The following is a 27,976-nucleotide window of genomic DNA, read 5'->3' as shown; positions in this document are numbered from 1 at the left end:
AACTCTGCGCCTTGTCCTCCCCTCCCCGTTTTGTACAGAGAGATGCACAGAACACAAAGACACGGTTTAGCTTGCTGACATAATGCCCATATTTAATCTTTTAAAACAAGAACAAAATCAAGAATAAAATCAAGAATAAAAATTTCATTTAAGTCATACAGTACATTAATCTTTCAGCAATGACCCAATCTACAGTACTCGAATGCCTGGCATGAAGTCTATTATCTCAGCGTTTAACAAGTGTATAACCAGTGACACAGTAAAAGAAGAGCTCACAAGACATGGCTAATACGATGAGTTTAGATTTTCTTCTACGAGTCCAGCGAGGGTTTGTGATACACAGGTCACTTCGAAACAGTACTTTAATCCACTTTTTTGGTTCAGTCAATCTGTTTGGGGCTTTTCTCTGTTACATGAGTTTTTCCATTATGTACAGGAAGATTTATTTCAAATGAAATTGCACAAGTCAGAATATCTATCTATAGGCATACATGGTCAATCTAACTAAAAATTTAATAAGCGGTAATTACTCAGTCCTGGTTATACATTCCTAAAGGCTTAATAATACAGTTTTAAAAGAAAAGAAAACAAAACAGAACACAGTTGTAGGGTGGCAACCTCTGTAAGAAGCCTCCTTCCCTCTGAAAACAACCGAGTGTTTTTACTTTCTGCATTTGAAATGGGGTCTACAAAGAAGTCATTTCAGCTCCTAGATAATGCGAAACATGTGACTGTCCTTTCTAAAGTCTGAATGGTTCAATGTGTAATTCAGTGAAGCTCTCATACAAATAATACTGGTAGGATGCAGACTGTTAACAGAAATTAGGACAATATGCCCTGACGGCATATTTGGATAGCAAAACTATGGGTGTTCGGGGGCTAGGATCCAGTGGTTAAAGCAGCTTGAAGCAGGACAACCCTCCCCGCGGTGCAGAGGAGGGGAAAGGGCACACTCCTCTGCTTCAGCCAGGGCTGAAGCTGGGCTGTCCCCAGCTCCCTTCTGGTGGGGCACCTGCCCCTGCCTGCTCTCCACCCTCGGGCAGGACGGCTTACCAGCTTCCAAGGGCAATCCTGCAGACCTGGGGCGACCCGAGACCCTTGGCTCCTGGTGCTGGTGGGCAGGGGAAGGGCTGCGTCTGCTCCTGCTGCGGGGCTGAGGGCTCCCTCGACTTGCTGCTGCTGAGGAGCCCCGCAGCCAGGAGGCTGCCCGGCTGTGGCCGCAGCTGCTGCGCACGTCTGAACGCAGGAACGAACGAACAGGAGATGCCTCTCCATGGAGTAGTGTTACCAAACATGAAAGACCCAGAGGGCTTAACCTCTCGGGTAAGCTAGCTGAACACAAGGGTAGCAGAACATCACCTTCTCACATTAGCAAAACAAACGTCATCAGCTAACACAATTGCTTTGACTTTTTTTAATCTCTTTTGTGGCGTTGGGTCCTGCTACAAATGGAGAAAACCCACAGACAACCGCCTTCCTAGGTGGGAAAGCAGCAGAATCTTAAACCTTAAGGATCTGCTTTGTAATTTGCTACTGGCATAAACAAAATGAGTCCCATTTGTTTGTGTTTTTTGTTTGTTTTTTTTTTAAGAAAAAAATCCAGACCATCCAGTGCACCTTCTCTGCACATACACACGCGCACACACACACACACACTGATGGAGAGCTCCAGAAGAACAGGCATGGGAACCACAAAGCTCAAACTGTGAAGAGACATGGGCAATCTCTCATTTCTATATTAAATTCTCATTTAGCAATGAAGCAGCAAAATGACACGTGGTAAGAAATAAATGGTCACAGAACACACATACACTCAAATGCAACCATGGGTAGGTTTTTAACATTTTTTTCCTCAAAAGCTGTTATTCATCTGATAGTTTCTTTCTGGCTGTGCTGAAGTTTCTGAAGAGCATCTGGTGCTTCTTTAACCATTATCAGAGTGTACGAACCTCAGTGGCCATGGACAATCAACCTCATTAGTGCCACGAACAACCACCTCCACTTGAGATTCTCTACAAAGCCTTTCTAGAAGTTGAATCTGACTCTGCCCCTTTGGTGCCACTCTTTTTTTTTTTTTTTTTTTTAAATTAACAAACACAGCGTATTAATGCAAATTTGATTTTTTTTTCCTAAAAATTAGAAATGCTCAGATTATTAGTTCAGCAATATGCAAAGTGCATCTATTTGGTTCTTTCCATAGATCGCCTTCTTTCGTAAGTTTAAATTCCTTCACAGTTTAAAATATTGTGAAGAAATTATATGTATACTTTATGTATAGAACTATTTATATACATACACGTATATACACACAACTCTGTACTTTATATAGTCATAAACACCCATTACTTAGCTATTTATAGTATATACACATGGCATGAACACACGCTCTGTGAAGAGTTGGTGCAGGCTGAAATCATTCCATCAGGTTTAATGGAACAACAACAGTGAAACCATGAGTGAGTTATCAAGAGACACAGACACACATATATTAGATAAGGGAAAGACCAATTAAATCAGCTCTTCCATTTTTCCTATTAACACAGGATTGTTCCCCCCATTCCCACCTTCCATATGCTCACACACAGCTATTCTGCGTTCAGTTTACATGAGAGGGCAGTGGTGGTTCTTCTTCCAAGTGAAAGAACAGTCCATATTTACTCAGGCTCGTTGCAACCTCTTCTGCAGAAGTGCAGCACAGCTGGGTCTGGCCATCCTGGAGGACTCCGAATGCCGCGCTGTTGTTAGCTGAAAGCACCTGCTGAAGCGTTATTGCATGGTTATGGAACAGCTATCAATTGCTCACAGTCTGTGAACTCCCTCTCCAACAAGTGGTACAACTGTATAAATACATATTTTAGCACAAAACAGTTTAACACGAGGCAAGTCCGGGTACGAATGAAACCTAAAGGCCTATGGGTGAACTTTAAAGGCCAAGAGTTCTTCAGAGTGCATGTTGTTTAAGGAACGCAAGTCGGGTAACTTCAGAAGAAGTTTTGTGAAAATAGAGGCTTCATTGGGGTGATTTTTCATGATTAAGGTCCTTAATGCACGGATTAGTGTTTCCTGAAGTGCCTCCACAGAATTGACATTTTCTATTCCAGAGCGATCTAAAGAAAAGAAAAGAGGGGGGAGAAGAGAGAAGGAGAAAAAAAAAAAAAGAGAACTGAACAGATGTAGTTTGCAACATAAAGCCACTGTAAGAATTAATCCATTAGCAAATGAACAATTAAAACACAGATACCAAACACCTTTTCAAACACTATTTAGCAACAGCTCTGTAAAGTATTAAGGTCACCATGCTGAACTGGTGGCATTCAGTCACCTTTCCTGTAATCACTTACCCACCTTTCCAGAAAAGGACAGAAGCATGCACTTAAATGTTTTGCTGAATCATAACTTTCAACACAAAGAAGAGACAAGGAAGGCACTTTGAAGTAGACGTTTCAATTAATTCTCAAGGCAGGACACAGAACCCTAAACTTGTGATTTACCTTTGGTTACGGAAATCCCACTCAGGACAAGTCCTGCTTGTTTTTGCACAATGGGATCCCCAGTGGCAAAGGGAGTACAAGCCTTGACATGAGTGGGCACTATCTCTGAGTGTGTTCTGCAAGCAATGACTAAATGAAACACAATGCACCCAAAAATCCCCAGCAAAAGGAAAAAATTTCAACATCAAGAAAAATAATACATCTTCACATACTGCACTCACCTTGCTTCTGAAGCTTCTCTTTCAAGAAAGCTGTATTTAAGTACATGCCTGTTTTCCTTGGGTGGAAGCAGTAGCTTAAAATGATAAACTTTAAGCAGGATACCTCAACTACTAATCATGCACAGTAGCTGTTTTTTCCAGGCTGTAGCCAGCTGTTCCTAAACTCCATGGAAATTCAGCAGGGCACACACGAGTGACAGACACGAACATAAATGCACTTCGATGCGTACGTGTACTTAACCACTGGGACACAGCATTACAGCAGCTTCCTGGTGTAGCACTGAGTCAGATCACACAGTCAGAGTGGGAATCCCCTGCCTTACGCTGTCAGCACCAATCTGATCAGAGTTCTCAGGTGAAGAGAGTGCACAGAGTCCTCCTGGACTATTTTCGGTGCAGCTCCCTACCATTATGGGAAGAAGTACTATATAATCCACTTAAGGATCCATCTTAAAGCAGTTATCCTTTTTTTTGTTCCTGTAGGAAGATGGTTCCAGAACCTTTTACTCTAACAGTTAGGAACCTCGATTAATGTCAAGACACGATAATTAGCATTCATTCCACTCTTCTGTACAAATTGTCCATTAGGTTTGATAGCTGCTCTTCAAGAGAGAATGTATGAGAATGTAATCAAAAAGAAACCTCTCTGCCTTTGTTAAGCAAACTATTCCTCTTTCCCCACCTCTGCAAACCCTCTAGCTTTGCTCTGCCCTGAGCAGGGATGATGACATTTGCATCAAGTTTGCCAGGTTGACTTTTCCTCAAGAAATCTGTACAATGACATTAGTGCTTCCTCACCTCAGCAGAGGCAGTCCAGACTTTCCTGGTTGCCTTGGTTGAGTTGTTGTAACCTCCTCAGCTCAATAAATCTAAGTATTTCTTCGCCCTCTCAGTCTATTTCTGGTTGCTCCCAATGGCCAGCTGAAGGTTTCCTTAGTGCTATCCAAATAAGAGAATAATAGAGGGTGTGTATTTTATATTCTACCACAAAGCATCACCCTCAGTTAAAGAGATTATCTGGTCTCTAGACCTGCACAAACCACATTCTTTCAGCTTTGCTTCCATCGCACTTCCTCCTTCTTCAGTGCCAGTGATCTGTCCTGCCACTTCTCCATCTTCAACAATCCCAGCTAACTGAAGCCAGAGGTCAAGCATTCATTTCGTTTTGGAATGGAACCAGTGTAATTCCTCAACACCACCAGAAGCACTTCCATGGCCTCACAAGACCCTGGTTGTTCTTTCCTTGACATTTGACACCAGAACAAGGGTTATATGCAGTTACACTCCTTGCTACTACCATGCTTCTTCACCCTGCTTATTCCGAATGTCCCGCGTAAGAGTAGTTATTCAACCAGCCTCATGCAGAGACGCTTCAGACAAATGTCCTCCCTACCAGCATTATTTAGAGGCTTATGAATGTTCCTTTTTTTCCCTCCACTGACAATTTCATAGACACAGTTTAAGCAAGTTAAAGTCTTTTTAGAGGATTTTTAAATAGCACAACACAGAATTTTAGTCCGGTTTACTTAATGAGCATTCAACAATCACACATTCCTGTCTGTTTCTGGAAGTGATGTGAATCTTGACTATCATCCTTTTTTTATCTTCTCTTTCTACCTTTCATTCTGAGATGAAGTAGGCATAGATGAAATAGACATCTTAATAGCCTTACTCTTCTACCTTCAGTTCGTCTTCCAGCTACAGTGTCTTCTCCCTTTGTTTGCATCTCCGTGTCGTTTTCTCTAATGCCGTACCCTCAAACTCTTCTTCCTCCTTTAACTGAGCTCTTCCTCCACTTCATGACAAATGACTCCCTGGGTCATGCTTCTCCCTGAGGGGTAGGGTGCAGAGGACCTGCCTTTAGAGATCCGCTTCATCAGCAAGTGCACAGTCCTACAGGTCCCTTCTACTTCTGGCAAGCCCCACACTGCAAGCATCTTCCTCAGGAATACCAGAAGGTTCTTCTTTTTCCCCAAGCTCTGTCAGGGAGCACTTCTCAGGCACACACTCAATTATGAAGATTGCTTGATTACTTGTGGATGTCATGACTGTGGCATTTTGGTTCTATTGCAAGCGACAACGTAAAGTTGTTTCCTTGCATTGTTGTATTCCTTGCATGTTCTGAACTCCCAGTGACAGCCAACGTTACCACTGAGCCTGAATACATGGCACAAACTCAAGCCTGGGCCCAAACATTAAAGACCAATGAAGTTGTGTTTTGTAAAACTCAATAAACATTTTGTGAAGAACTCCAGTGAAGCGGTGATCAGACTCCAGACTGGGTCCCAAGGAAGCTAAGACAGGCAGCACAAATGTCCAAAACCGTAATGTGAAGAAACCTCAGCTGCAACAAGAAGCCTAAATGCCGAACACTTCATCTTTATGTCCTGTTCTGTGGCTCTGACACTGTGGTTGCTGCCTAGAACTGTTCAAGCTAGATACCATTCCTTGGCTAAATTGTACTGAGAACCAGCAACAGCATGGAGCAGTGCTTAAATGGCTGGGGGGAGGGAGAGAGGCTCTGTGCTTGGACACCTAACAGAGCAGAGAGCACTTACACTCAAAACAGGCAGTACAGACACCGTGATATTCTAGGGCCCTGCAGCTGAGCAATGAGAACGGCTGTGGCCTAGTTATGACATTGCACAAGGAGGGAGGAGGCCCAGTTCTCAGTCCTCACTTTGAAGGTTGTCTTCAGTTCTTGTCAATTTATTTTTGGAACAATACATGTAAAGCAGAATCTGGAAAAGCAACCAAACCCGCAGATTTCTGCCCACTACCTGAACATTTTCACTAAAAGACTATGGTACCACACTTCTTTCACGCTGCCTTTCCTTCCAGCTTTGAAGCTTGCAAACTCCCCACCACCCACCGCTCATCACCACCGCTTACAAACTGAAGGGGCTACGGCTGCTGCATCCTCTGCTGCCACATTTCAGTCAGGCCATGCACGATGTTGCTAGACTGAACTGTCCCACCTTGTTTACAGAGGCTTCATGTGCCTACAGCACCATGCCTGCAGTGTCCCTCCCTGATAACAGACATGGGCCTACACCACTCACATTGAAAACCTCTTGGCCAAGAGGTGAACAGCTCCCAGACACTGGCTTGTTGTATAATGGGCACTGCCAGCATTCCTCCAAGCTACCTCTAGAGAGCTCCTTATCCACCAAGCAGGGATTCTGCATCTTGTATTCCAGGCATTATATGCAGAGCTAATGTGCCTAATGTGAGGCTTTAGATAATACTACAGAAGTAGGTGCTTAATCCTTCTTTGAATCCGGGCCAGGGTGTTCTGTATATCCAGGGACTGAAACAAGATACGAGGCTGGTGGAGATGTTAGTGGATTGGCAGACCTTCAGCTGTAAGAAGTCACGATGCACACAAATAGGGCTTTCTTGTTGACATGGGCAGAGATCAAACCGTTGGATTTAGATTTAAGTAAGATAGGCAGAAGGCTTCGATGACCATACTCAGAAGTAAAAATACCACCTTATCCCAAGACTTAGGCTGTTCAAGTCAGGAGCAATTTCATTGATGCTGTCCTGTGAAACTTAGATGAGTCAGGGAAGAGTCAGACAGCTCCTGAATAGCCATTGGGTAACTATGCAATGTATTTTTGAATTCTACAGAAAGCAGAAGGAAAACATAAGCCCCTTGACACATTTTTCCAAAAGACCATATTAGACATAACGGATAAGAAAAAAAGCAAATTATAGGCTGCTAGTAGCGTGAAACCTACTAAATGGGGCTTAGGCTTGAAATAACAAGATACATTGTTTAAAGAGATCTTTTAGTAAAGAAACCATATTCAAAATTTAGCCAAGATGTAAATTACTCTTCTCTCCTTACCAGCAGATACCAGGACAACCGCTGTAAATAAACTCATCTCCTCATCACTAAGTTGCAGGGCATTTAGTTTCTCACTGAATTCAAACATGGAGTTGAGCAGATCACCGGCTCCCATCGAATGCAAGTCGTCCACACTGTACTTCTTTCCACTGAGGAAGGTGACGGTACGCTCCTTTGCATCAAACAAAGATGCAAACCGTACCATCAAAACCTGGTGGAGGAAGAGACAAAAACAAAAAGCAGAGAAACAAAGGTGGATTTCTCAAAAAAAAAAAAAATTAGCTATTTAACATCATTCAAAACTGCCTCATTCTTATTGACTACCGTACAAGCATTCTGTATAGAAACTCCCAGCATGCTGTTGAGTTATAGGAAACAATGCAAGCTCTGCCACAGTAGTATTAGAGAAACGAGCAAAAAACTTAGGGAGTGGATGCAGGAAAGGGGCTATGGAACACGAAAGGGAGGAAAATTAAAATTTAAGCCTCAGACAGCCTGAGCCATGAGCACAATGCCATTCATAAATACGCAAGGAGGACAACTTGCTTAAGCCACTGAACAGCCAAAGGCATACAGAGCATTAGAAGAACTGTTTTCTTGGCCACACTTAGGAGCAGCAAAGTCAAGGTATTGAACCAGATTCTCGTTTGGTGTAAAGTGAAGCAGCTCCATCGGAACAATGCTGATTTACACCACCTGGTGATCTGGCCCACTAGGCATTCTTTGGGAAAGTACCATGCTGCATCACTGTTTCCACAGGAATGTTAATGAGCTCTGGTAGAAAAGAGCCACACATACAGCCTTCAAAAGGCTACAGAAGCGGGGCTTGAAACGGCACCTGGTCTGTAGCTGCAGCTGGGAATACCCCTTTGGTACAAGCACCTGGGCTGGAGCAGTTGACATGTGCTGAACTTACCCCTCTGGGCTGAAATTTCTCTTGTGGTTTCTCAGCCGTATTGTGAAATGTTTCCCTGTGGAATGGCTTGTAAAGTTTCATTTGCTCATGTTCAACAACCTCATTTACATTTTCAAGGTTTAAGTTGCACACAACAGCCTTCTTATTTGGAGAAAGTGAACCAACTGGCACTGGTTAAAACTTCAGACTTGCTGTACCTTCTTGGCATGAGTCATCTCTTCTCACTTACGCTACATAACTGCATTAATTTAAATGATGTTTACTACAGATGAGCGAAGAACTGGGTTTTCAGAAAAGACTAGTGCCTTTGACAAGCTTAAAAAACAGGAGGGTTCAGGGAAAAAAGAAAAGGTTTGAGAATTCAAACACCATTCATGCACATTACGTGACCTGATGCTACATTTAAACAGCCACATGACATGCAGCAATCTTGATGAACGCATGAACACTATATATTATTCACCTTTGTCACCTAAGCTGTTTGTCTTTGGATGACACTTACTACAGGGTAATCCTAGAAACCTAGGCTCTACAGAAGCCCTCAAAAATGCAACAAAAGGAGACTGGAAGTGCAGACAAAGCTGAACTCGTGCATTAGCAGGGACCCACCACTTTATACTCAACTTTCCCATTCAAAACACTACTCCCCTTACTGGAACGGGCTTTAGAAGCACAAATCACTAACTTCGGATAATGGCCAACCAGCATAAATGCTGATCTTCAAAACTGAAGCCCACGAAGCTGTGATGATTTATTATATGTCAAAGACCTCTCTTAGGGATTTCAGCATCACAATTCTAACCCAGGGAAGCACAGTTTAGACTATGGTATAGCACGTGATTAATTTTTCCTGTTTCATCTCAAGCCAGACTCGTACTTGTGCATGCTGAGGACATACCTGATCAACCCTACCACCTGACCATAGCAACACAAGAACATAAAACCCCACAGTCAAGTGTTTGCTCACTTCCCCACCACCTGCAGCCAAATTACCAAGTGAGTCTGTACGTAAATCGAGCCACTAGCCCCGTGGATCTAAGGAGCTTGTTAGCTCTACCGTTAATTACATTTGGGGTGGGGGAGGACCAGCTCAAGGCCAGCTGAGGATCTTACTTTAGGCTCATTGTTGCCCTCCTGAGCTGGCTCCCACACAAAGCCATGCAAATGCAACTACAATATACTGAGCTCCACAGTACTCCCCGTTCTAAGGCGGATTTGTAGCTCACACGTGTGAATATATATATAGCTATGTTGCTTCTGCACCCACACCGAGTCCATGCATCTTCTCATCTTCAAATGAACAAGCACTCCTTGAGTACAAGCTGCTGTTAAGCACAGTGCCAAGACAGCTACACGCCAGTGCCCGAGGGAGACAAAACAGGGTCAGAGGCAGGAGTTTTCTCAGGCTTTTCTATTAACATGCAGATGCTGGGGTATCCTAGTTTAGTTACCCAGAAGACAGAAATGACCTTGTAGACACCAGGCTTTGAAGATGCTTTTGCTTCTACTGAAATGGTTTCATTAATCCTGTAGGTTTTATTCATTGCTCTGCAACATTATCTTTTTGATGTTTTCTCTGTTGCTAAAATGCCACACAGGCCTCTAACTACAGGTACCAGTCCACTAACAGAAATCAGTATTAGTGTTTCTTCTAAATGGGTGAGTAGGGATAAGCGTGCAGCCAGACATTAGTAATTCCCCTGAACATAGAAACCTTTTTATCAGCAGTGCTTGTAACTGGCAAACAGGCATATGAATGAAGGTTTAGAAAAGCTGGAGGTGAAGAAATGCCAAGACAAAACATTTTACTTGCAAAACATGAGGGTTTGGCTTTAACTTATATGACCAGTTAGAGCCTGATTTTCCACCCTCCACCTCCTCTGAGGACACAGGACACTATTCGGCTTTGCAGAGGAGGAACCAACATTTTTGTGCAATGTTTACAGCAATGTAAGAGGCTGAGACTCAAGGAGTAAAAATATTGCCCCTAACTACAGAAGAGTTCTAGATTAAAAGGTCAAGAATAACAGGAAAAAAATACATGAGAACTAAATGGAAATACAGAGAGAAACTGACACACCCCAGACACCAAGTCTTCCGGTATAACTTGTACCTTCCATCCTAACTATTATCCATTTTAGAACTGGGCTGCTTAAAAGACCCAACACATTACAAGAGAAACGTCTTCAGATCAGGTAAATACAAAATACAAAAGCATTCCTCTTTGAAAGGGCAAGTCAGGTAAACAAGAGCAAAAGCATCAGCAACCCTGCCCTCCCCAGAAAAGCACAGTAACACTGAATACTTTGGGCTCCATCTCATCTCTATGCTTACATTTCACACTTGTATACCTATAAAATGTGCACGATACCTATAAATATACACAAGAGTCTGGAAGAACAATTAGAACCTTAAGTAAAGGTCCCCTCACAAAGGTCACTAATTACAAAGCAGCACCGAGCCCTCTGGCATCATTTCCAATTTACCACCACTAGTGCACATTTATGTCATGACCACTAGTGGGTGAAACCAACCGTGAGGACCTGGTGGGATTAATGTCTACTGTAAACCAGGCTGCAGCTGGTACAGGGGATTTAGAGAGCTGCAGCAGCAGCAGTTAGCTGCCTTGGAGAACGATGGGGGCTTTAGTGATCCCCAGCTGCCACCGCAGGATGGGTGCTCCAGCAAGGGTATGGAACATCGTGGAAGAAGGGAGGACATCCAGAGTGATAAATGCATTCCTCTGCAAAATTGTGAAGTCAATGGATAGCTTTCTAAGCTATCCACCCTTCCAGATGCAGTCTGCTTCTCTCCACGCTAAGCAAAGGTAGCTATCAGAATAACTGCTGCTATATAAAACCAAGAAGCTCCTCGTTAGTCATTTATTAATGCCCAGGGAAGCAGGAACAGTAGGAGGGCTGAGTACTTTTTGTCTAGTTGGAAAAGAGACAGCTCACCAATACCTGACCAAGCAGCACTGGACACCACCAGCTTAAGGAAAGCTCAGAGCTGGCATCCGTGAACAAACTGGTGCTACCCAACCCAGCTCTATTGATTTTTGTTCTCAGGGGGGTCAAACTGACATACAGCTTGTCAAGTCGGCAATACACACACAGTGGTCTCACCTCGAAGGTCCCAGCCTTCAGAAGATTAACCTGGTCATGTTGGGAGAGATCTCGGAAACCCGGGATGCGCTTGGCGAACTCCACCACTTCCTTCACTGCAGGGGTAAAACTCAGGGAAAACTCTTCCCAGACTTCATGGCCAGACTTGTTTGGGTCCACGTGGGGAGTCTTACTCATCGGGCAGACCTAATATTTACAAAACATACACAGAAAACAACTCATAGATATAATTCCAAATATTGACAAACAGTTGAAAGAAGCAGGTCTGTTCTTCAATAAAGTTTTGCAACAGCGCACAGAGGAGAAAAAAAACATAGTATTTCTCAGTCAGCCCCCTAAACAACCAGATTTTTCCCTCCACCTCCCTTTAAAAAAAAAGGAAAGCAATCAAAAAATGTCCATTAGCAGTCTGTTTCTAAACACTGTTCATGGTGAAAGACTTGAGAGAATACATGTTATTCTTCCCTGACCTCTCACATTCCTGACACCTGGATTTCTCTTACTCGCATTATCACTGTCATCTCACCATTAATCATGATTTCAAAATCGATTGTAATCTCACAATCACTACTACATGTATTCTCAAAGATCCTTCTTGCTTTGCACGCACCTTAAGTAATTCAGCCAAGGTGACAAAGATGTCAACACCAGAGCAAGGAACCGAGCCTTGGTTTACTGAGTCACAGGCTTACACCCTTATTACTGACGAGTCTTCCTATCCTAAATGTTTGCTTTTACTCCTATCACCAAGGTAGGACCCAGGAACTCGTATTCCAGTTTTGCTCAATCACAGAAAGATAAAATGTTCTCTCTTTTAAGCAAACTTACAGAAACTTTTCATAAGGAAGTCTGAATCCATTTAATGAGATCAAGACACATTTGTCAAGGCTGACTGCCAGGAAATTCCCTGCATAAAACTCAGCCACGTGTTCTGAGAGACTTTCAGTTCTGCTTCATAAAACTTACATCTTTTAATGAAATTTAACCATTTTAATGTTTATTTCACCTGTCATCGAGGACAATAATTCCTTCAAGCGCTCTTCAAAAAGTATATTAAATGGTCTACGAAACCCTACGTAATGTCAGTAAAGCAAACAAAAAGCAATTAAATAAATTAATAATTCCACAGAGCTATACTGCTTTTGCAGGGCGTCTTGAATCTGTTAACGATCTAGCAATTTTTTGCTTGTAATGTCCTGAGATCCACTACAAGAGCATACTCAATGTGGGTATGTGTGTGTATTTGGTAGCAGAGAGGGAAAACAAGATAATCAGATATTTCTGTGTTTTCCCCCCACCACGTATCAGCTATTAACTGGGCATTCAACATGCAGAAAGCTCTCATCTTTTAAGAATCAAGAGAACTGCAGATTTTTTGGTTCACTTGTGAATCAGAACGGCATTTTGTGTTTCCGAGGACAACCCCCAAAACCAAATCATTACCTCTGGGCTGGAAGAGGACCTTTTCCTTAAGCTTAAAATCGTTCCAAATCAAAACAAAATGCTTTTCATTTGGCAATATTTCTGACAGAAGGAAAGGTCTAGGCACCACTGCCGAGGTTCATGCAGGAATTGTTAAAAACACAGTACTCTAAAAATAAGGAATCTCTGGTTCAGCATCCCACTGTGGACCTGACACAAAAAACACCTCAGCTTCTCCTCCTATGGCTGTTCATCCTAACCCTCATGGCAAATGGTCCTGAGGGGAAGCTGACGCTTTTCCCCCCACCGTGTGCTATGTCCACATTCTCTTGAGAGATCTCTGCCCAGGAGTCGTTCCTATGGAAGTTTTTGGCTCTCTTCGGGGAACCTGTTTCAGGAACGACTGCAAGCAGTACGTTTCTAGGTGTGCATGTCCGGGTGTCATTGAGCAAAAAACCAACCAACCAAAATAAAAATCGCCAACCCCCTGAACATCTGCCTCTGCACTGGTTCAGAGTCTAGTTACACTCCCCGACTCCTTTTGGTCAGATCCTGCTCGCCGTGAATTCTCTGGCAAAACTCTCCTTAATGTCAGGGCTGCAGCGGGGGCCTGCAGTTCTCTGTTTGATTTGGTTTTGTTTCCTCATTGCCGGCTATGTTAAAGCTCCCTGCAGCTGCTACAGGCAGGTCAAACTGACTGGTTGGGTCTCTGCAGGCACAGCCACTCCCTGCCCGCCCATGCTGACAGGTTTAACCTCTGCTTCTCAGGAGTGCCAAGAATGCTGTCACAATGACTCCACATACTTTCCCTGCAAGGAAGAAAGGTTGGGAATGATTACTATTTGCCACTCTGGAGTGCCCTGAGTCTGCAATTAGAGGTCAGAGCCTGCTAGGGATGGCATGACCCACATATGCCACAGTCCGAGAAACACTGAAATCCCGCCTCAAAACAAACAACCTTCAGGACGTGGAGATTTTTCAGAGGCCTGCAAGAACCTCTGAGGAACCTTTATAAACTAGGAAGACGAAAAACAAGGGGAGCTCAACCCCTTCAGAAAGGTCAGGGGCTTGCAGTTCTCGACAGTAAGACAGGATGAGGACAAGGATGTTATGTTCCCTCATCCCAGGCAGTCCCAACGATAAAAAGAAGGACAATCTATTTTAAGGGGCTTACAGAACTGCCTGCCTGAATGGCAGGGAAACAGCAGGTGCAAGGCAAAGGGGAGGGACCTTTGTTAAGGAAAGAGGAAGAAAAAATATGCAAGAAACTAGGAAGCATCTCTGTTAATGCAGTGAAAAAATGGTCTGGCTAAGTTGTCTAGGATACCTAGAAGTGTCTTCAGACCCTCACTTGTGCAAGCACTATAGAAAAAAACTTGAACTTCTCTCAACTGGTTTAGCAGTGCATTTTCCTTCTGTCTCTGTTCAGATTTGAAGATGTTCTACATGAGAAGGATGCTTAGCCAAGTTCAATGGGTCCCCCATCGAACCTCTATTTTACACGGCCTGTAACAAAATAAACCTACACCCGTTATGAATAAATAAAATACAGCCTACACAAGAAGAGAGATTTGAGAACGCATTAGCAAGGCATCCAACTGGATTGACTTCAAATCCTAGCCCTGAGCTTTCACTCCAGGAATTTGTTTTGAATATCTTTTAAGGAAAATATAGCACACCTGACTGTGTAGATTATTTTAAAATGAAGTCTTCAAAAGGATTCAGTGAAGACAGGAATTTGTAAACTCATAACATCCCTTTTCATTTCTAAATCAAGAAAAGAAACGGAGCTTTCTTCAACCAATGCCCTTTGAGATTAGTCTATTTTATAATTGTCTAGAAACTGATCCAAGAAGCTCCATCGCCTGTATGATTTCAGATCCTACACACAACTCAAGCCATTACTCGTCCTCATCACAACTTGTGCTGTCAAACTTGTACTGCTATGTTAAGTTTCAGCAGCTGTGCCAATTGTATGGAGCTTCGCAATCCGAAGGTGCACAGCTCAATCCATTAAGTATTAACGGTTTAAAAAACCAACCCAACAGAAGCCCACACCTCTGGCTAAGCCTTTCACCCAATCAAACAATTGATATCAATATACCAGATGCATTCTTCCTCCAGTGCTGCAAGAGTAAGTGGTATTCCTGTTTGGAGAAAAGACATCTTCTGGGATCCTATCACACAGCCTCTGAGTGTAACCGTTGCTGAAGTTCATACAGTGGCCATTTGTGAAACATACGGCGTGCCCGCTTGGGTAATGCATCGTGCTTCTCCCTTTGTACTGTCCGCCAAGGTGCTGCTCACTTTCAGGGTACTGAGGGCCGCTGAGCCCACTAACACAGTGCTCACTGCTCATCATATATTGTTCGGCGTTCTTTGACACTCTCTCCCCACCCTGGGACTGCATCATCTCTGCTGGGTTTTGGGACTGCTCCTGGTTGTACATGAAAGTATCTTTGTGGGCCCTAGTGACCATACCAATCACTTCTTCCTTAGCCATGTCAGAGCTAGGAGGGGGAGAGGGGCTTTTGAGGGTTTCCCGCTCTTGCTTGGGTTTAGAGGAAAGCTCTTCTTGAGGTGTTTGATCTTGATGTTCTGCTAATGCTTCATTGGGTAAGTGGCCGCTGAACTGACTGTTCATCATGGTTTTCATGGCACTCTGCATCTCAATCAGCATCCTCTGCTTCTCGCGTTTAGGAATGCGGCCAAATCGAACAGCTACCAAGGAGGAGAAATAAAATTTAAAGTCAATCCTGGAAGCATTAGAGCAGGCACAGACATCAAACCAGAACAAAAAAACAGCGTGAACATGCACAAAATACACATCCCAACCAACAACCTTGCTTGAGGGCTTTTACTGCTTTCAGCAGCGCTGCTGCAGGGGTATTACCACTTAAGTCAAAGAGTTTCCTGGGCACAGGATAGGCATGAGATATGACCTATATGATGCCGTTTACATACAAAGAAAAGGCAGCTATAAAGCACATAAACACTGAAGTCCTTCCCCCTTCTTCTACAAATTTAGCTATGGACTATACACACAGTTGAGTCAGTTAATTAAGTGGCAGGCTTTGAGGTTGGATCAATTAAATCAGCACAACTTTGTGTGCTGACAATTAGCTCTATTTAAACACAGTTCATATCATATTTGTACACAAGTTCTGCAAGACAGCTCCTCGTGGACCAATTATGTAACTTGCCAAAACAGTGGAGAGAATCAATGCTGAATGAGGCTTACCTTGGCAAACTTTCCTGATAACTTTGCCTTGACAAAGACATTTTCTGCTGGCAAAGGGATGGGCATCATTGTGGCTGCAGCACTTTTGACCCTGTCCTGGGGAATCTGCACCTGCCTCTACCACCCCGTCCAACCACAGCCTTACAAGGGCTTGCAACCAGTTTCGACTGATGTAATTATGTTCATGCAGTAGTCCATCATTAATGTAACTAAATCTCTTTCATTAAAGCAGGTGCAACCTTGTGCGCAAACAAGCGCCTAGGGGATGAAATAACTCCTATGCACAACAAGAACTCAGAACAATTATTTAAAATAAGTTTTAACACCCCACCCACAGAATTATTAGCAGCCCAAGATTCCTAGTTCTTGTGAAATAAAAACCCAGAGAAAATTAAAAAGTGAAACAGAAGGAAGAGTTGTGTTTTGTGACAGTGAGTTGTAGCAGACTAAAAGCTACACTTTCAGCGCTACATTTAAAAAGTCACAAGGATTAGATAGTCAGCAACGTGACCACTCAGCTCAGCATTATTCCCTTCCTCCCTGCTCCCTCAAGAAAACAAAACAACAAAAAAAAAAGACAAAAAAAAGACAAAAAAACAAAACCATGATGATATACACATGCTCCGTGCACCCAAAACTAACCCATTTGGCTCCATAATGGTTAAGTCTAAGGCTATCCCAACTGCATAAAATCCAGTGAGCCTGATCCAACTCATATTAAAAAGCTGTTCTGTTCAATTCAACAAGAAACAGCCCAGGCAGAATTCCCTTTTACTGAAAAAACAACAGCAACAAAGAATCTTGTCTGGATTCAGGAAGGAACCACTTCAAATATTAACTGAGTAAAACAAGATCAAGACTCCTGTTCCATCTATGCCCCTAACAGACCACTGCAGTGCACCACACCCTATCAACCTCCAGGCAAGGGAGGACGGTTCCTTGGCCAGCATTATGGTACCAGTTCAGGACAGACACAGGGCAAGGTGGCAAGCTGATCTAAACGCATTCTGACAGGGAATCTGGCCCTGACAATAGGGTCAGCTGTGTTTTCTGTCATTAAGACCCTCAGCAATGGGTTTTGTGGTGGGCAGCAGATTCACTCGCAGAGGATCGCTGCGCAGGAACATACCATCTCTTGACATTCCAACAGACAGACATTTTTTGAAACGACACTGCTGGCACCGGTTCCTATTCATTCTCATTATAGAGCAGTTGTTATTCTTCAAGCACTTCTTATACTGGATGTTTTGCTGAATGCTTCTTCTGAAGAAACCCTGTAAACAAACAACAAAACCCCCGCAACTATTATTACAGCACATATCAAATCCTCCTGTCAAGATTCACCCCTCTGAAAGGACGGAGAATTTCACCTCATCTCACTGTCTGCTTCAGGCCAACAGCCTGGAGTGATTTTAAAGAACTTGCTGCTCCTCGTGACTTACTTCCCCTCAGCCTGTGATCTGTATATAAAGCAATCTAGTTACGACTTCTAACTACAGAAGATGCTAAGTTCCTCCCTGCATAGTCAGCACCTAAGAGCACGGTATCTCCTGTATTATTTTCATCGCTGTACTGACAGTTTGTGAGATACTTCCTCAGCCTCCTAACGACATTCGCTGCAAAGGTGAAAGCCAAAATCAGATATTTTGACTTCAGCCTCCGTAGTTTGGCAACAAAACCATCCTCTTGCACCATATGACTTTCAAAGGTGGATCTTCCACACAACCCATGAATTGACAAACTCCTTCACAGAACATAGTATCTGCAGTGCTACAGTATCTGAAAATACACATCTACTGATGCATGAACATACATGCATCCTTTTTTTTTTTTCCCGCCATGGTGAAGAATTGCTCTTCCAAAGCTGTTTTGTTCTGTGTCCCATCCCAGGTTACAACTCACACCCACCACCTCCTAATGCAGATAACATTTGCATATCTTGTGCACCGTGGTCCTTACCACCTCTGTCTCCAGTTTCTGCTCCCTGCCATGCACTCCAGGTCAGGCAGGATTGGAAAAAGGGAAAGGACAGAAAGTACTACCCTTTGGAAAATGCTGCATATCATTAACTAGTTTGCCTTTTCCTACAGCTTGTACTCTGTCTGAAAATTCTCAGATTTTTAACAGAGAATCATACCAATATATATATGCGAGTATATACATATTTTTGTCAGCAGTATCACCATTTTTCCCTCAAAGAAAGAACTAGGGCATTTCACCAGCAGGAAGGTGAGCAGAAATATACCTCACCTTGCAGCCCTCGCAGGCGTGAACACCATAATGAAATCCTGAAGCGACATCGCCGCAGACTTTGCAGAGAAGAACCATTCCATTGAATTCTAGAATCAGAACAACAAAAAAAGTCAAGGATGCAGAAAATCAGTAACAACTGCGGGAACACGGTTCCAGCTTTTTAAAACCTAGTCTAAAAACAAAATATGTCAGGTCAGTCCAACATACAAAAAAGTACAGCAAGGGGACAGAAAACAAGGGTGTACAAAAACCTTGAACAGTTCAGAAGGTACCAGTGAATAGGAGGGGAGGAAAAAAAAAAAGAAAAAAAACACGAAGCACTCAACAGAATAAGGAGAAAACATGTATTCATTGGACTTTCAATCACAGTAGCACTGTACTCATTTGTAGAAAACGAGCCTGCTTACATTTACGCATTTTTAAAAGGATCATTTAGGTAACTAGGCCACCAAAGTTTCAGCTCAATCTGTCTTTGCATCAGGACAAGGAAGCCCACATAATGGCTGCAGTTTCCTCAACTGAAAACAGACATCTTTTCTTACACACTTCAGCTTGAAAATACCTCCTCAGCTCTGTAAATACGCTCATAGCTTAGGTTTTTGAAGTATCTTCCTGCCCAGTTTTATTTCAGTTTATCAATAAAGAACTCCTGCAAATCCTCGGCACTGGCCTAACGCTGGTTTTACTAAGCAAATGGGAATTTTACCAATGACTTCAGAAACCACAAAGTTACCTTAGCACTGAGTAACAGACACAGCTGGAATTACTCCAGCAGAACCATGTTCTACCAGAAGAGCAAATTTCTTTGACATTTGGGTTTCATTTGTAAAGTTTTTTTTTTTTTTTTTTTTTTTTAAGTTTTGAAAGAGAACCAAACCACAAAATTTCCATATTTTACAGAACTTGTATTGAGCTAAAATGTTATCTATCCACACACCTCTACAGTCTACAGCAGGTTTTGTCTTCAGAAACCTCCTCTGTCAATACCATAAACCTAGCTGCTAGCAAATTTAAGAGCAAGTAAAGTTTCTTACTAAGGAATTAGAGTAGTAACACTTTGAAGAGAAAAAAAAAAAGATAATTTTGACAGATTTTTATGGTAGAACTGTTAGATAGTAATTCTTGTTTTGTAACAATTCAAAGTGATAAAACAATTCTGCCAATTAAAAGAATCCAGCCTTCAAAAAACCAGCTGATTGTTGAAATACTCATTCCAGAACTTAGCATGATGCCTGCCCTTCTAAAACTCTTCAAATGTATTTCCTTATTGTGGTCTTCTGTGAGTATCAGAAAAAGCATGAAGCAAATATAGCAGGAGCTAATTGTTAAACGCATTTTAAAAGGCTATGCTTTAGTCCCAACTTATGATTACTTTGCTTTAACATCCACAGTTTAAGACCTAGGATCAGACACACACACATATATATATGATATATATATATATATATATATATATGTGTGTGTATATATATATATATATATCTACACACATACACACACACGTACACACACAGGTCCAAGCAGCAGCTATGTAGGTATAACTTAACATTTTGGTAATTTATTTTGTTCCTCAAGAAATCTGGGGGTAGGGGGGAAGGAAGGTAAGTGGGCAAAGGAGGGAGTATTAAAAAAAAAAAAAAAAAAAAAAAAACAGACAAGCTAGATTTGCAAAACAGTTCCATAAATACTCCTTAAGGCAGTTTCTGATCACTATTATCACTGCATTATTCAAAGCACTTCAAGATTATAGAAGACTAATTCATCATATCTTTGTAACTGAGGGTTTGATTCTTATTAAAGATCAGTTTTCATTAGTGAAGACCTGAGATATAGCAGGACCGTATTTCTGGACTGTTTGAAGCTAGCAGCAACGAGACCCCCATCTACGAGCATCTGTATGGTAGTATCATACCATATGTGTTGTCAGCAATGTAACACAAAAATAAAAAAACAACTAGGCTTTGCTACACGCCAGCAAAGGAAGGCACAGGGAGGACCTGCTTGTAACACACACATAGCTCCAGACTGTCGGGATGTGAAGGGGAAACTGGCAGTTTCACCAAGAGGCACCAAACATACTTGTGACTCCGTTATGGCCTTTTGTCAAGCCAGCAACACCCGACTGGCTTGGTTTAACAGTCTCCTCCAGCCGGTCGCTCTTTGGTGCCCCGTCAGAGCCCTCGCTGCTCCGGCCATTGCAGCTGCTTTCTGAGGAGGAGCTGTTCGGAGAAGATGGTACAGGCGAGGAGGATGACTGGAAACCGCTGTCTGAGCTCTCGCTGTGACATGAGGCTGGGCTAGATGCCGAGCTTGAAGAGCTGATGTAAGCTATCACACCCCCTAAGGCAAGAAAAAAAAGGCGGCATGTAGTGACATAACGAGCAGGCATGCACCACGGCCATGTGAGCCACGCCATGACCCAGCACCGCCAGACCCGGCTCTCACGTGTTCCTGGATGCTCTCCTTCCCTGCCCTCCCTCGCGCTCGTGTCTCCCCATCAGCCCGCAGCGGGTGACCTCCCCGCCTGCCCCAGCCGCCTCTCTCCCCTTATCAGCTGCCTTCAGTCGGCGCCGCGACCGCACGCAGCCACGGCACCCGAAAACAGAGCAGAAAGGCACAGTGCAGGGAGGGCTTCCCCAGCAGCCCCCTGAGCAGACCTTGTCAGAGCACAGGCAAAGGCCAGGGAAGAGACAGGACCTCAGCGCTGCGAGGTCAGGACAGGTGAGGGACAGAAATAGAGCAGAGCACAAGGCTCCACGCAGGCTACAAGCTGCAGGCACGGAAAGGAAGGGCTGAGAGGTGCTCCCGATGCAGAAGGGAAGCAAGCTATGGAAAGAAGTAGCGCTGCAGCATGGTTAGCCTATTAAATGCCATTTGTCCTGTGGCAAGCCTTTGTAGCACTTCGAGCAGCAGCCAAGCTCCGATGGCCAGGCTGCTATTTGCAAGACATGGCAGGGCAGAGACCGCTTGCAATCTGACACACTCAAGGATCCTTCAGATGAAACAGCTTTTTGTCCTCAGGCAGATACGGGAGCAGCCGCGGCTTTTCGCAGCCCCCTTTTCCTTGCTTTATAAGCGAGAGGAATTGCTCTCACTTCATTTTGAGCCCGTCCCTGTGACTCGCTATTTCCAAAGCCAGTAGGAAAGCCCTCGACATTTCGCAGGCAGGGGTCCGACAGCAGCCTCGTCACACCGGGATTCCCCAGGCCAGCAGGCATTACGGGCCGTGAGGGCAGCCACGGGCTGGCTTCCTTCACGGGTCAGCGGCGTTTGTGCCAGCGGAGCCCTCACCGAGCATCCACCTCGTGTGGCAGCTCCGGCATTGCCCCCTCACAGCTAAAGGCTGATGGGCCCTGGGGGTGCCACCCAACCTGCTCCTGCGGGCAGAAATTTTGAGTTCTGCGACAAATTTTGGAGTTTGAATCACCCGCAGTGGTGCTCCCAGCATTTCTGCACCAGCTCTCCCGGCCTTGTGGTCTGTATCACCGGGGAAGCCCCACGGCAGAGGTCAGCCCCGGCACACGCCCGTGTGCTCGGCTGCTCCTCGCCCCTCCGCCCTCACCCCTCCGTGGGGTTTTTTATCCCCATTCCTAAGGAAAAGGCTCCGCTGCCAGCCGCCGGGGCAAAGCTCAGAGTCCGCCGTGCCGTGCTGCCGGCAGGCGCCACCCTGCTCCGGGCGGGTCTGCAATATTTGGGGGATTTCGGAACCCTGGTTTGTGTGTCCCCAAATAAAAAACCCAACGGCTTAGCGCGGCCAGCCGTTACTCGGCCGTTCCCTGAGGGGCCGCCTGACAGCAGCACCTGAGGGGGCCCCTCGCTCATCACCCCCCGTTTTTTAAAAAAAAAAAAATCATAAAGAACGCATTAATTTTATTTATTCCATCAAAAACGCTGGCTTTCCACCGACCCAACCAGCGGCGCGGCGCGGGGCCGGTGCTGGCCCTGCCCGGCCCCGTTACACAACGCCCCCCCCCCCTCCTCCTCCTCCTCCTCCTCCTCCTCCTCCTCCTCCTCCTCCTGCCCCCCCCTCCCCAACCGGCACCGGGCCGGGCCACGTGAGGGGCGCGCGCACACGGCCGCGCGCGTGCGCCCCCCCCCCCCCGTTCCCCAACGGCCGCCGCCCTCCGCGCCAACGGTCACCTCCCTCCCCCCCCCCCCCCCCCCCCCCCCCATATGTAGGTCAGGGCAGAGCCGCGCGGCCGCCCTCACGTGTCCCCGCCGCCCGCCGCCCCGCGCCGCCGCCCCGCGCCGCCGCCGCCGATTATGCAAGGCTGCGCGTCACGGCGCGGCGCGGCCAATCAGCGGGCGCGCCGCGCGGAACGTAAACACAGCGCGCACATGGCCCCGCCGCGCCGGACATGTGAGCCGCCCGCACGGCGCCGCGGGGGCGCGCACAGGGGAAGGGGAAAGGCGAAAACGAAAAGGGGGGGGGGGGGGGGGGGCGCGCGCTGCACCGTGCACCCACCGCGCACCCACCGCGCACCCGCCGCACCACACCGCGCTGCGCTGCTTACCCGCGCTGACTTCCATGGCGGCGCCCCGCTCTGTCCTGCCCTGCTTCCCCTCCCGGCCGTGTCTCCGCGCCCAGCTGCCCGGAGCGGTGCCGGCTGCTGTCAGCGCGGCGCCCGCTCTGCCGCCCGCCCGCCCCTCCACAACAAAAGCCAGCGGCGGCCGCGCACAGTGCGGCACCGCCGCCCGCCCCGCCCCCGCGGCGAGGCCACGCCCCCTCCTCCCCGAGCCACGCCACGCCCCCCCCGCCGAGGCCACGCCCCCTCACCCAGTGACACAGTTTTCCGCGCCGCGCGCGCTCACGTGCGGCGGGCGCGTGCGGTGCTGAGGGTTGGGGGGGGCGGCAATATGGCGGCGGGGGCTGAGGGAGCCGCCTGAGGCACCGCAGCTCCGATGCCTGGGCTGCGCCTCGGGGCCAGCCCTCATACAGCGCCAGTGTGTCCCTCAAAAAGCACCCCCCAACCCCCCGAGGGACACGGTTCCCTCTGTGTGTGCCCCTCCACGCAGGGCAGAACAAATCCTGTCACGGAGAGGCAGCGTTTGTGCTCGTGTGGCGCCTCTCCTGACAGCGTTTGTGCTCCTGTGGCCTCTCCTTCCCACACAAAAATCAGGGAGGCTGCTGGTGACCACCTAGAGAGATGCCTAGAGCCCATGCCTTTGGTGCTTCAGCCTCCATTTGCTGAGGAAGACCTCGTTGCTCTCCACAACCACCTGAAAGGAAGGTGTGGGGAGCTGGGGGTCAGCCCTTTCTCTCAAATAACCAGCAATAAGACTAGAGGGAATGGCCTCAAGTTGCGCCAGGGGAGGTTCAGGCTGGCAATGAGGAGACATTTCTGCTCAGAGAGAGCAGCCAGGCACTGGGACGGGTTGCCCAGGGAGTGGTGGAGTCACTGTCCCTGGGGGTGTTCAAGGAGAGGTTGGACGCGGTGCTTGGGGACATGGGTTAGCGGTGACATTGGTGGTAGGGGGTGGTTGGGCAAGATGACCTTGGAGGTCCCTTCCAACCCTAATGACTCTGTGACTCTATGTGCTGTTCCCTGCGGAAGGCTTGCGGTGCTGAGAAGAGACCGAAGCAGGCTATCAACACGCCAAGGAGCAGAAAATGGGCAAAAGCAGAGAAAGCGAGACAGGAGGCTTCCACCTGCAGCTTCTCCCCTCCCTTCTCAGCCCCAGGAAGAAACACAAGAATTTCCCCTCTTCCCCCTTCACCCCACACTCAGGGAGCAGCCCGAGCTGCATCCTTAAATTCCTGAGATAGCCGAGTGACTCCCCGCCTGTGCTAAACACTCCCCTGCCCCTGGGTGGGAGACCGCACAGCGGCATTGCCGCAACGAGGGCCGGCTGGGCTGCCAGCTGCAGCTGATAGCTGGACGGTGGGACAGGATGCGCCTTGGCCACCTCACCAGAGGTATGCGGCATCCGATGACTCCTCTTTCCTCAGGCCTGGTGGTTGCTGAGGTCAGGACAGGAGGCCGGTCCGTGCGGAGAGGCCCTCCTAACCCACCCCACTCCAGCCAGGGACCCACCAGTTTCTGTCAGCAGGGATGTGCCTGCTTTTGGAAGGGTTGGGTTTCTCCAGTGCCTGGAACACGTACGGCGGGATTCATTTGATCCCCAAACACCCACTTTGCAAAGAGGAAAAATATGTTTACGCAAAGCCTGCCAAGGAGCAGCATCTTTTCAAGCCTCAACACCTCCCAGTGTTTTCTGCTTCTTTGTTCCTATTACTCCAGGAAAAAAATCCTATAACCTATTCTTTCTCTCGTTGACTGATGCTCACAACTACGCTGGCATTTTCACAGATCTACAGTGACTCCAAGGTCTCTTCCCTGCTAATTCACAGCTAACGATGGTTTACAAATAATGAAGGTTATTTTTGCCCCACATGAAATACTTTGTCAATGCTTTTCTGTCTGCTCGGTTTGCTTCCCGAGGTCCTTCTGAAACATGCAGTAATCTGTCCTGATCGATTTTGTGCTCCGCAGCTGCAGGTGGAACCAGTTCATACAAGCACGCTTCTCTTAGGTGAGGCAGCTGATACCAAACCCTATACCCACGTTTCCAGCTTCTTTACAGCAAAGATTTACCTATTATCTTCTGTCACTAGCTTAAACACTGCCCTCTAAAAGTCGCTATGATGATAGCTATAGCCACGACTTCTTACCTACATTAATGATATAAATAGCAATAACTCGCCTAACTAATCTCAGCCTCTGGAAGCCAGTGGAAATTTTTCTATTGACTGTAGTGGGTCAAGCCCTACACAGTGTTTCCTGACCCCTTGCCCTACTTATTCTCTGTTTCTGTTTCCCATACACGTCTAACTGTTCAGCTGGCTGCACTTTGTTTTTCTCCATGTTGAAGCAAAATCCTGATAAGGAGGTCCCAGGGGTCTTCAGCTTGTCATCGCATCCCTTTGCGGACTGAATGTGTGCAGAACGCTTTAGGAAGAAGCAAAAGCTAAATATAGACCGGTTTAAAGCCTACCCATTAAGGGCATGCCTACATGACACGAATGCAACTTGCTTAGGTACCAGGAGCAGTGTAGTCATGGAGCTAAGTATAACCGAAACAGAGGAACTGGCTCGCAAATTGTTCACCCGCTCACACATCCTGTCTCTCCGTGCCAAGTATCAGAGGCTTGGAGGAAGATGTAAAAGCTCATAATAGCCAGTTAAATGCTAATTTGCCCATAGGGTAACTTTCTTCCTGATTCAGCTCTTTAGCAGCCGGGTTATGGCCTGAAGCATGTAACACTTAAGCTTTTCTGTCTTACCAAGTGTTACTGCAGATGTGCTTTTTATACACAGAAACTGGTAATACAAGTGATAATAGAATTAAAAGTACAGGAAATAATCTCTTGTAGAAGTGGCACGTTACACCTAGCCTCAGCTGCCCCTGCAGTTTTTCATGGACAGTGAGGACTTGGACCTTTATTCCAGAAAGACAAAACATTATTTTGCATTAATAAAGCCTGTTCTTTTTTTTTTTTTTAATGGCAGTAATATCGCTGCCCACCTTTTCCTTTCTGTGCTATAAATTACTTCATCTGCTGCTACATCAGCTGCTTATCCAGCAAGGAAATCATCAGCTAATGAAACAAAGATGAGAGTATTTATTGCTTGATTGGGCTGATCACAATTCTGGGGAGATGAGCAGAGCAGATTGTGTTAAGGATGCACAAAAACTGCCCCTTACTTTCACTGAAACACCAAGATTTGGTGCCACAGCATCCCAACCCTATGTTACAGGGACCATTGGTTCTGACGCATTGGTCCAGAGGAAGAGGGTTGCCTTTTTACATCCTGACAGAACAAAAGCTACTACACTGAAATCAGAGAAATTTCTCTGGGGGACAAACCAAAGCATATTCCTGCCCAGAGAATGATCACATGCAACTACCCACAGGATAGCTGGCAATTTAAGAGCCGGGACAGCTTCATGCTTTTATCAGCTCTGCGTAGAGCAGAGTTTTTTTCCTGACTGTTGTTGTTGTCTCAGTGTGGCTAACTTGGAGGTCATTAGATGAGTTAAGGTCTGATGCTTCGTGGTGCTGGGTTGCCTCAGGAGGTGAAGCGTGAAATACCCCATCAGACCTTGTATCCTCCTGGATCAGGCCCAGCTGATGAAACTTCAGTTCCTAAATGCTGTCTTCCCTGTTCTGCCAAGAGCCCGAAGAGTTAAAGTTATTAACCTAGCTTCAGAATAAAATGCATTAGGAATAAATATGCTTTAGGATAAACCTATTAAATGGATAAAAATGCCATTACCAGTGGTGAAATACGATTGTGTGACCTTTTAAATAAATAAGCCTGCTATGCACCAAATTATGTCAGATAATAAGCTTTATACATGATAAAGTCATGCAGTCGCTCTCAATCTTCAGGTTTACAATGAGATATCGCTAGCCATAAAGGGCTTCTGAAATGTTACAGTAAAGAAAATTGCTTCCAGCTATAAAAATTTAACCACTAAAACAAATGTAGTTTCTCATAAAATTCTATGCGAGGCATTGGTGGTTAGAGGGAAAACTTGCTAGAAACAAACCAGAGGTATCCAAACTATTTTGAAAATACACAGCCCTTCGTAAAATAACTCAGATTCTGGGTAAATCTGGAAAAGCTCTGTTGGAAGGAAAAGGGTTATAATCCCATAACACCAGTCAGATCGAAATTGTGTTCCTATGGTCATAGAAATATGCTTGTGGGATATGTCTGGATACTAACGTTGCTATGGATCCAGGCTAACCTACACCAGTAATTTTGGTGCTTGAACAAACAGAGGAAATGCTGAGCTCTCCGGCTGCCCTGCATCTTGGGGCTGTCCGTGCTATGCCTCAGCAGCTTGCCCAGATCGCTTCTGACGTAGCGAGGGTGGAAACAGAGCTGGATACGATCAGCTTGGTGGGTAGAGTCAGATGTGTTTCATCAGTCAGCCACCAGCTTCACGTGGGGCAGAACTGGCTCTCTGCTGAAAGTCAGAGGCCATTTGAAATGGCCTAAACCATTACCAAAAAAAAGAATGAATAAAGCAAAATCTCTCTTTCATTCCAGCGATGATGAGCAAAAACCTCCTGGTGAGGCATGTACAGTTTTAATCAAATCATCAGGGTCGCTTCATCTATTGTTACATGAACATCGGCGAACGCCTGCAATTCCCAGCTGGGGTCTAAAAGACAACGCCAGGGACTGAACACTCCTGGAATTCCCCGCCACAATCAGTTATCATCTCCAAAGGCAATGTTGAACAACATATCAGATGTTAACACAAGGAAGCATTCCTGTTCTGCTTTGTTTTGTTTTCAGAGCTGGGAGAATGTAAACACTTTTTATTATTATTATTATTTTGAGGAGAGAAGGAATCTCGTTCACCTCCAGTGAGCAGCACTGGCAGTTTTTCACCAACACTCTAGCCAGCACAAGCCAATACGTCTGTCCAGGCAGGA

The 27,976-nt window shown here is 45.7% G+C and overlaps 1 protein-coding gene across 2 annotated transcripts; it reads right to left on the bottom strand.

The window, feature by feature from the left end:
• Nucleotides 1-65: 65 nt before the first annotated feature.
• Nucleotides 66-23,108, bottom strand: NR1D2 (nuclear receptor subfamily 1 group D member 2). Of its 2 annotated transcripts, XM_032181008.1 has the most exons (8): nt 23,037-23,106; nt 20,602-20,862; nt 18,520-18,608; nt 17,399-17,543; nt 15,133-15,749; nt 11,607-11,792; nt 7,566-7,776; nt 66-3,107 (listed from the first exon to the last, which is right to left on the bottom strand). In XM_032181008.1, exons 1-8 carry the CDS (start codon nt 23,050-23,052, stop codon nt 2,911-2,913), a joined length of 1,722 nt encoding a protein of 573 aa, XP_032036899.1. In that variant the 5' UTR covers nt 23,053-23,106; the 3' UTR covers nt 66-2,910. The 2 variants fall into 2 exon arrangements, 1 of the variants encoding a protein (XP_032036899.1); XR_004252889.1 differs by lacking the exon at nt 66-3,107 and having other exon boundaries at nt 7,722-7,776; nt 8,482-11,792; nt 23,037-23,108.
• Nucleotides 23,109-27,976: the final 4,868 nt, after the last annotated feature.

Source organism: Aythya fuligula, chromosome 2 (genome assembly GCF_009819795.1).
Source record: "Aythya fuligula isolate bAytFul2 chromosome 2, bAytFul2.pri, whole genome shotgun sequence".
In the NCBI taxonomy this organism is placed as follows: domain Eukaryota; kingdom Metazoa; phylum Chordata; class Aves; order Anseriformes; family Anatidae; genus Aythya; species Aythya fuligula.
The sequence above is the reverse complement of the archived record's forward strand: the minus strand, read 5'-3'. Positions and strand labels throughout refer to the sequence as shown.

Excerpts from the sequence above, each read along its gene's own strand:
- NR1D2 (XM_032181008.1), bottom strand. Across the intron at positions 11,793-15,132 it reads CTGGAGGAAGAATGCATCTG|GTCTGCCCGATGAGTAAGAC; the intron begins GTATATTGATAT and ends TGTAAATATTAG. Across the intron at positions 3,108-7,565 it reads GGTTGTCCTGGTATCTGCTG|ATCGCTCTGGAATAGAAAAT; the intron begins GTAAGGAGAGAA and ends TCTTTTCTTTAG.